This window comes from Echinops telfairi, unplaced genomic scaffold (assembly GCF_000313985.2).
Source record: "Echinops telfairi isolate 266 unplaced genomic scaffold, ASM31398v2 ScPeMD7_9;HRSCAF=40, whole genome shotgun sequence".
NCBI classification, from domain to species: Eukaryota; Metazoa; Chordata; class Mammalia; order Afrosoricida; family Tenrecidae; genus Echinops; species Echinops telfairi.
In genome coordinates, this window is record NW_022103906.1 from 79,671,854 (window position 1) to 79,681,318 (window position 9,465).

At 52.5% G+C, this 9,465-nt stretch overlaps 2 protein-coding genes across 2 annotated transcripts in view; one reads left to right on the forward strand and one right to left on the reverse strand.

The window, feature by feature from the left end:
- CENPO (centromere protein O) overlaps positions 1-2,479 on the reverse strand; it is a 13,732-nt gene extending 11,253 nt beyond the window's left edge. Inside the window, exons 1-2 of the mRNA XM_045286719.1 lie at positions 2,113-2,479; positions 1,785-1,887 (exon numbers count right to left, since the gene is read on the reverse strand). Of these exons, the coding sequence (XP_045142654.1) occupies positions 1,785-1,845 (61 nt within the window). The 5' untranslated portion in view covers positions 1,846-1,887; positions 2,113-2,479. The remainder of the gene's footprint in view (positions 1-1,784; positions 1,888-2,112) is intronic.
- PTRHD1 (peptidyl-tRNA hydrolase domain containing 1) lies at positions 2,273-6,000 on the forward strand. Its single transcript, XM_004696067.2, has 2 exons — positions 2,273-2,524; positions 5,682-6,000. The coding sequence occupies exons 1-2, from the start codon at positions 2,273-2,275 to the stop codon at positions 5,850-5,852; spliced, it is 423 nt and encodes a 140-aa protein (XP_004696124.1). The 3' UTR covers positions 5,853-6,000.
- Positions 6,001-9,465: the final 3,465 nt, after the last annotated feature.

Consider the following 9,465-nt stretch of genomic DNA (forward strand, 5'->3'; position numbering starts at 1 on the left):
TTGACCTCTCTGACCTCGTGTTCCTTTGCAAGCTCATCCCCCTCGATTTGGCCATGAAAGACCCCAAGCCTCTTTTCTCCTAAAGAAATCCCACCAATACACACATGCTCACCGACTATCTGCACTGGATGTCTCACCTATGCAGACTGTGTGCGGAGCTGCTAACCACGGGGCAGGAGCTAGAAATGGCCAGCTGCTCCCAGGGAAGAAAGACGAGGCCGTCTACTCCCTGAGGTTGGGAGACACTCAAAATAAAACGGAGGCAGAGCTGCCTCCGCAAATAGAGCCAACAATCGGGATGTGAATGGAATAAAGCTTCCAGGCCCTTCATTTCCTGATGGGCAGGACTCTAAGTGAGAAAACAGTTGCAAATATTCATTAATAATGGAAACGTGGATTGTACCATCTAAGACCATTGGAAGCCGTCTGTGAGCGGAAATGGACTGGTACTGGCCAATTTGAATGAGAATCATATGGTTTGCTATGCTAGGAGTGACAAATCATGAGGAATGGTGTCATAGGCATTGTTAAAAAGATACTCAAGCTCTATCTTGAGGTATAATACTATCCATGATAGGACAATTATCTACATGCCCACAAAGAAGTCCAGTTAATACAGCTATCATTCATATTTATGCACCAACCACTAAAGCTAGTGATGAAGAAATTGAAGAACTCTACCAGCGTCTTCCATGATCACTAGTGGTGACTGGGTTGCGAAAGTTCACAAAAATGAAGGCAGAGCAGTAGGAAAACCTGTCCTTGGTGACAAATGAAACCGGAGATCACATGATAGAATTTTGCAAGACCAAGGGCTTCATTGCAAATGCTTTTTTCCAACAATATAAATGGTGACTCTGCACCAGAACCTTGCCAGATGAAACACACAGCAATCACCTGACTACGTTTATGCAAAGAGATGTTGGAGAAGCTCAATATCAGCGACCAAAGAAGGCAGGGGCTGACTGGGGAACATCAACTGGTCACATCGAAAAATTCAGCGTGAAGTTGAAGAAGATTAAAAACAAGTCCACAAGGGCCAAAATACAACTCTGAGTGTTTTGATTCCTTGAATACTGATGGCAGAAGACCTGTTGAGCTATGGAATGACATCAAAAAGGCAAGTAAGAAAAGACTAAAGGGGATGTCAGAGGAGATGCTCTTGGATGTAGAGTGAACCCAAGAACATAGAAGAAATGAAGTAAAAAAATCTGAACAGAATATTTCAAAAGGCTGCTCCGGGAAATAATGCAATGAGCAAAGACCTCAAATTAGAAAGCCAAGATAAGATCACACTCATATCTCAAGCAGAGAGCACTGAAGAAAAACTCCAAAGCTGTCTTGGGTTGCCATATTCGGCGGTTCTGTGGCGGAAAACACTGAATGGTGCAGGTAGCATCAAAAGACAATGGCGGGGGTACAGTCTCTGTACCAAAAAGGGCTGTCCGTGGACCTTCAACCTTTTTAAGAGGTTGAATCAAGGTACTGAAGGAAGTCCAAGCTGCACTGAAGGCATTAGTGAGAAACAAGGATCCAGGAATTGACAGAATTCCAATTGAGCAGGTCATGAGGCTGCCGGCTTAAAAGGGGGCGGCGGCTGAGAAATCCTTTGTCCCATAATCTTGGCTGCCGGCCCCTTAGGTCTCCAATGTTAGTTCCCTTTGGCCATTTAGCTCCCAAACAGGCCGGTTACAAGAGGAGGGCTCTCTCAGCCTGGGAGGGTATAGGGGGTGGGGAAGTGGAGAGGGGGGTGTTTCTCAATGGGGAGGGGTCCCTTGGAATACCTCCTGCGGCCTCGCCCTCTGGACCAGTGTGCGCTGGCGCCATCCCGTCCGCTGCCTCCATCGCGTCCTACGAAGCTGCCCCGGCGAGCGGGGCCTATTTTCCCTGGATGGCAAAGCAAAAACACCTCGCACTTAGTCGTGTTCAGACATGCAGGACACACACCAGTCAGCCCCCAGGTAGCGCCAGGTGTCCACCTGGGACGCCCCTTCCCCCACCTGCCCGGGTCTGCGTCGGATGTGCCCGAGTCTAGCTCCGCGCCCTCCTGCCGGGAGCACCCCCGCTGCCCAGCCTTCCACCCGGGCTTGTCCGTCACTGAGCTTTTCTTACTTCTTGTTTTAAAGCGGAGCCAGGCCAGGTTATAAGTTCCCGCCTTTCTCGCCTTCGAAACGAGCCCAGTCGGTCCCGACGTCCTTTGCGCTTCCGGCGTCCTTTGTGCTTCCGCCGTACAGAAACATGGCGGCGCTCAGCACCCCTCCCCGATCCCAGAATGCACCGCGGACTGAGCCCAGCCTCCCCGACGGTCGGGAAGATGGCGGCCCCTGCCGCAGAGCCGCAGTTCCTGGTACAGTACTTGGTGCTACGAAGAGATCTATCGCAGGCTCCGTTCTCCTGGCCCGTGGGCGCCTTGGTGGCGCAGGCGTGTCACGCAGCCACCGCGGCCCTGCATATCCACCGCGACCACCCGCACACGGCGGCCTACCTCGGGGAGCTAGGGCGCATGCGCAAGGTGGTTCTCGAGGTGAGTCCCACCCCTGCGGGAGGGGCGGGGCGCCGGGCCGGAAGTGGGTGTGCTGCCGGGTCTCGGGGTTTAACTGCGTGTGTTGGGGGTGTCCCCCGATTTCGGAAAGGTAGTGGTTTAAGTGGCTTACGGCCCCGGGCTCCTGCTCTCAGTGAAGCGCGGACAACTAGTCGGTTTTTAATATTTCACCGCATCTCCCTGGCGTCACAGGGCGCTGTAGATGGGTTGTGGACGGAGGCTGGCGGAGTACGACCTAGCTATCTGAGGGCGTTTTAAAGACCTGCCAAAGGGGAAGACCCTGGGAGGGTTGCAAGAGAGGCAGATAAGTTATGCACAAACCCTGCAACAGTGGGGATCGTGCATAGACACGCAGGCCCCTCTGGTGTGGAAGGGAGAGTGGATACATACACGGGTCTGACAGGATATTTGCACACCGTGTGTACTACTGTTGCAAGTGTATCTATCCATGGATGTGATTGGAGCCTCCAGAGGCCAAAATATCAAAACTTAGATATAACCCAACACTGAGGAAGTGGGTTCCTGGGCCTGGGGGATCAGGGCCGTAGTCTTTAAGACACGGAGAACATTCATAAAGAAAATGTACTACATCCTACTTCGGTGAGTAGAGCCGGGATCTTAAAAACTTATGAGCAGCCATTTAAGGTCTCTCCCCATCCAGAGGAAAGAAGTGATGAAAATGGAAAGACACAAAAACTACTAGTCTCACAACCCTGAGACCCCAAAACTAGATGGCCATGTACGTCTACAATTGCTCTGAAGGGATCCCATTAGAGCCTCAACCTGTGGGTCACAACCCTTTTGGGGGTCAAACGGCCCTTTCACAGGGGTCGCCTAAGACCATTGGAAAACACATAAATATTTCACAATATATAATTACATATTGTTTTGTGATTAATCACTGCTTTAATTATGTTCCGTTTGTAACAATGAAAATACATCCTGCATATCAGATATTTGCATGATGATTCATAACAGTAGCAAAATGACAGTGATGAAATAGCAACAAAAATAATTTTATGGTTGGGGGTCTCCACCACATGAGGAACTGTATTAAAGGGTCATGTCATTAGGAAAGTTGAAAACCACTGCATTAGAGGGTCTTACATAGAGGGGAAGGAAAATGAAACAAGAGACCAACTTGGTCATACAGAGATTGGAGGGACCCTCAGAATTATGACCCTTAGTCGCCTTTCAGGTTTAGAACTGACCTTGCCACCCTGCTAGAAGAATCAGCTATTTCAGACTCAAAGGGCAGCATCTACCCCAAGACAGAGAAGGTCAGGAAAGGAGGAGGTAGGGAAATGGGAAACAGAGGGAGGAAAGGGGGTCAGGGACAGACCACTGGGGGACGGCACTGGATGGACTGGAACAGAATGTGTGTGAATCGTTGAATGTAAAACATGATCTCCTGGATAAACCGTCCATGTCATAACAAAAAGTTGAAATAAAAGACTGCCAGGAAATAACACCCGCTTTCAAAAGTGACCAGAAGGGACCCAGGGTTCCCAACGCCATGGAGCAGGGCCTGGTGAAGTCCAGCACCTGGATATGTTTCCAGATCATTTTAAAGTAAGGTTAACATCCCTACTGGAGCTTGACCAAGCACCAGAAATCCCAGACCAAACCAAAATCAGACCTACTGCTATGGAGTCCGTTCTGACGCAGAGTGAGCCTATACAGGGTGTCTGAGGCCGAAAATCTTGACGGGGGCAGACAGCCTCATCTATCTCCTGGTCGGTGTGAACTGCCAACCTCGTGGCTAGCAATCCAATGCTTACCCAACAGCCTTACCTGACGGCATAAATCAGTGCCACTCACTGCCACCAAGCCAATGCTGACTCATAGTGACCCTATAGAATTGGGTAGAACTGCCCCTGGGGGTTTCTGAGCCTGTAACTCCCCATCTCTCTCCTGCGTTATAGCCTATTTAATCGTGATGCCCTTTAAAAAGTAGCGATACGCTTCTTGCTGAGTCTTTGGGTGGTATAAATGGTAGTGCTTCTTAACTGCCAATGCCAAGGGTCGGCACCACTGAGAAGCACGTGGAAAGAAAGACCAGACAGTGCACTTCTGACAAATCAGACCTCGACAGCCCTACGGAGCACAGCTCTCGTCTGGCACAGGCGGAGTCCCTGAGTCAGGACCGGTCTGAGGTCTCTGGTGCTGGTAGAGGAAGAAGGGTGTAGATGCCAGCAGGTCCAAAGGCCTCCAGTACTGTGCTGCTGCCGCCGCTGCCATGTGTGACTCCTGCTGTCACTCAAGCCCTCCTGGACCTGCTCCCATACCAGACCGCGCAGGGTCCCCAGTCGTGCTTATCATCTGTTAATTCAGAGAATAATATGCAATCAATATAGATGTAAAGTGCTGACATGTTGTATTCCTTAGGTCATACGGATACTGGCAACCCCGTTGTAAAACCTTTCTGCATTGAGTTGCGATGTGCTTAGTTCCATCAATTGTAGTACCTTTCTGATTCTTCTCCTTTTCCTTTAATGACCGCTTCATTCCCACAAACGTTAAGGAAATCTGATGAAATGAGCAACGATCAAACCCCCAGCAGCAAGGGAAGCAAGAGCGCGTGCATGTCAGGGGTGTGCGGGTGAAGCCCCGTGGCAGGGAAGCATCAGTGTCGTTGGGTGGTAATGACAGCTCTGCCCAGCACACCTGGCACCCACTGCCATCGAGGCCCATCTGACGCAGGGCGATGCTGCAGGACAGAGTAGAGCTACTCTCCAGGGTTCTGCGGCTCCCATAGGTCTCTCCCAAATCTCTCTCCTGTGGTTAACAGCCCAAGGGTTAACCCAAGGCACCTCAGACACCTCTTCCGGCCGTAAGAGAACCATAAAATAAGTACAGTAATGACTGACAGCTCATTTACCATCTTAAAGAGACAAATATCCTTGTCACAAACAGGAACCCTAAGCCCACGACCATCACCCCCATCCACCACAAACACACCACCCCTGGACCCCAACTCTTCCCCAGGCAGCTTACCTGAGAGCCTGCAGTCAGTGAGCCCCGAGCTAAGGGTGGAGCTATTGCTCCTTGGGTGAAGCCAGTCCTCTGCTTTCAGTTGAGGGGAAGCTCCCTTTACTTGGGCGTGTTGGCACTTCCATCTGTGTTCCACTCCCTGTAGGCCCCAGATGAGAACACCCTGAAGGAGCTGGCGAGGACCCTACAAGAGAAGAGCGTGGACCACACGCTGTGGCTGGAGCAGCCCGAGAACATCGCCACGTGCATCGCGCTGCGGCCCTACCCCAAGGAGGAAGTGAGCCAGCTCTTGAAGAAGTTTCGATTATTCAGGTGACTGCTGCGACCTGGGGCTTTGTTCGGCTGGACTCCGAACAGCATGCCACCCACCCCTGAGCGCCATGGACTCTCAGGGCCAGCTCGCTCTTGCCGTTAAGTTAGGACAGGGTCAAAATTATACCGATTAAAGGTGTTATTAACAAGGCCTTCCTCTTTCGGTGCATATGGGGGAAGGAGGTGATACAGTTCATGGACATCTTGGTTAGATTCTTACACAGGGGCCCCCGAGCTCCCCAGCTCTCTCACCGTGGCCGTGGTTCGTCTTCGTCCTGGGGTAAATGCTGCCTTTGTATCTCAAACAGCTGACTGGCTGTCGAAGGTGTGCATACCTCCCAGCTCTACTTTCTCCCTTAGAGACCCATCCGTTGTTGGCATGAAAATGGTGAACTTGGGCAAGTCACCCAACTTCCCTGATGCCACTTCCCTCGTTGCTACAGCTGGGCTTTCCAGGCCTGCTGGGCAATTCAACGAGATACCACATTTGTACATACAAATCCCCTACAACAGCGCCTGGGCACTGGTGCTGGAACCGAAGCATCAGGAGACGCAGTGCCTCCCCTCGGAGAGCTCCCTGTCAGGGAAGCTGTGGTCTCCTTCCTTTTCATCCAAGAACCATCCTGCCCCCTGCTGTTGATGCTTTGCAACATGTGTATGCAAATGCGGGCCCATGGGACAGGACAGTGTTTCTGACGGGCCAAGTGTTCACGAAAGTTCAGGAGGATTGCAAACATGAATCCAGCTCCCAGAGGGCAGCTCAGAGGTCCTGGTGGCTGTTTTGTGGGACTGCAGAGGGATCAGCTTGATCGGTTTTCACACAGGGCAGAGGATAACCATGAGTGGGGCTGGGCGGTGGGAGGGTATCATGGTAAGTTTTAAGGAAAGGGAAAACCACACTGTGAGGAAAAGCCAGGAAACTGGTGCCAAGGGAGTTTTTTTCCCACCACTACAAAGTACCTACTGGCCCTTTTAAGCTGGCAAGGGCTTGTTCTGCAAGGGTTTTGTTGAGAGACTTTACCCCACCCGCCCCACAATCCTGATCTTGCCCAAGCAGACCCCTTTTGGTTTCCCAAATTCTAAGAACATTGGAAAGGAACGCCATTTGGGCCCTTTTGACATGGTATAAAACAGTGGTTCTCAACCTTCCTAATGCTGCGACACTTTGATACAGTTCCTCATGTGGTGACCTCCCAACCATCAAATTGTTTTCATCGCTGCTTCATCACTGTCATTTTGCTATGCTCTGAATCGGGTGAAGCTGGTGAAAGGGTTGTTCAACCCTCCAAAGGCGTAGAGACCCACAGGTTGAGAATCGCTGGTCTAAATCGAAAGGCATGGAATGCTTTGAGGGAAGGGTTGAAAAGGCCTTACAGTGCACAGTGCCCTCAGCAGGGTGTAGAGCCAGACAGCGGATAACCCCCTGGAGCCCGTGCCAACTCACAGCGACCCCGTGGGTTTCTGAGACGGTAACTGGGCGGGAGTTGAAAGCCCAGCCTATCTCCAGAGGAGCTGCTGGTGTGCGAACTGCCGGCGATGAGGACCGCAAGCCCCACGCGTCACCGCTATGCCACCACACGTTGCTAGTTCTGTTTAATCAAGGTTTGCAGAAGTTTGTAGCAATGTCCTTTTAGATAGCGGGTCTAGAAGACGTTCAAATGATAAGCCCGTGTGGCTTAGGCTCAATCCCGTACAACAGGGAGTACTCATGCTTAGAGGGAAGAGTCGGTGTGGAGGGCAATAGCCTGGCACCGAGGACATTCTGTGACAGCCTGGCAAACTCACAAGAGCCGTTCTGCCCCATCCTGTAGGGCTGGCAGGGGAGATGAGACCAGATGATGAATAAGTACACTCCATCTGACCGAGGTAACAAAAATAGGTATCCTCGCCATAGAGCAATTCCCCGATTGTGCTGGGAGCCCCCCAGGAAGCCCTGCACCCCGGAAAGGAATTCCTCCCGATGAAAGGTGAAGAGCTTGTTGCAGTGAGCAGCGGGCTCAGGGCCAGTCGGTGAAGCCCGGCCGCTTGTGCTGCACACTGATCGGAGCACCCTGGGCTCGGCCAGGGCCCTCAGAGCCAGTGGCAGGACGGCTTTTCCCAGGCCCCGCTTCTCCCCACCTGCTTGCGAATTTGGGGTTTTTCCAGCCACCTCGTTAAGGCGCGGCCTGAAAAAGGGTCACGCGTAGTTCAAGCGCTGTGGCGCTGTGGCTTCCATTATAAATGGGTTAATTGACATTTTGGGTTATAAATCAGCCTCCTGCGACTGTGAGTTGAGAGACTCAATCCCCGAGGGCCCCATTATCACGGGAGGAGCTGACAAAGTGGAGTTTCTGAACGCGCGTCACGCGGAGGATGCGCGCCCAGGTCACCAGGCGGAGCGGAGCGCAGCAGGTGCGCACTGCGGGTTTGGCGGCGCTCCCTGGGCAGGCTGCTTCCCCACGATCGATCGATCATGGCGCCTTCCTGCTCCCTGGGCAGCAGCCGGCCCTTGCTGCTAGAGCCCAGAGGAGGTGTTGGCGTGGGAAAACGGGTGGCCCCCCATCGCCCAAGCTTCACTGCCTTGAAGATCAAGCTTGGGCCGTCCCGTTCTCCCTCGTGGAGGCGGAGAGGCGCTCGCTAGGTGCTGGCCTCCGGCTGGATTGTAAGTGGGGGGGGTTGGGGGGTGGGGCTGGCAAGTCGGACCCACGTTCTGAACGGAGGTTCTTGAGACAGACACCGGGCAGAAGGGAAAACCAAAAGGTCACTTTTCTTAGGAGTGAGTGGGCTGGCCAGCCGCGTGCCATGGCCCCTGGGTTTGCGAACACCCTGTCCGGAGGGCAAGGGTGCTGAGGGGCCCTGGGGTGTAGTGGTGAGTGCCTGGTCTTGGCACAAGGGACTCCATTTTGAATCCGGCACCTTCTTGGTTCTCAGAACTCACCTCTCATGGGCCTCCCTCACATCGGCCTCCCCTCCCCTCGCTGAAAATCACCAGTTCTGAGAACCAGATATCCCCGAGAAAGAATGTTCTTTGAAGATATGTTTACTTCACCTACCCTGGTACCTATAGATAAGATTAACGACCACTTCCCTGCATCCCTTGAAGATGTGTTTATTCCACCCATCCCGGACCTATAGATAAAATTAATGAGCGCTTCCCTTTGAAGTCCCTGTGTGCAGCTGTGCCTGCCACCAGGGGATATAAAAACGCAGCCAGAAATTCCCCTCGCGCGGTTTCATTAGCTCAATACGTGAGTTACTGAACCCGTCCGCAAGCTTCTCAATAAAGCCTGCTTCTAAAACTTTACCAATTGGATCTTTAATTCCGCTTCGCGCCCCAAAAACCCTTACAGTGAGGAGCTGGGTGCTAACCGCAGCAGGTGGAACCACCAGTTGCTCCTTGGAAGCCCACAGGGGCAATTCCACCGTGTCCCGGAGGGGCACGAGCAGTTCCATTGGCGGCGAGTTTGGGCTTTTTTTGGAGGGAGAGTGTGAACGCACAAAGACCAACCATGCTTCCCGCCTCCTATGGGCGCCTGGAGAAGAGGTGGGCAAGCCCCGCACATTCACGCTACTGAACTCTGCTGGATGCGCTCCACCTAACAGAAATGTGACGAACGGCGAGCCCACCCCCCAAAGCC

Coding starts and splice junctions, on each gene's coding strand:
- PTRHD1 (XM_004696067.2), top strand. CDS start 2,273: ATGCACCGCGGACTGAGCCCAGCCTCCCCGACGGTCGGGAAGATGGCG. Junction 2,525..5,681: donor TGCGCAAGGTGGTTCTCGAG/GTGAGTCCCACC, acceptor CACTCCCTGTAG/GCCCCAGATGAGAACACCCT.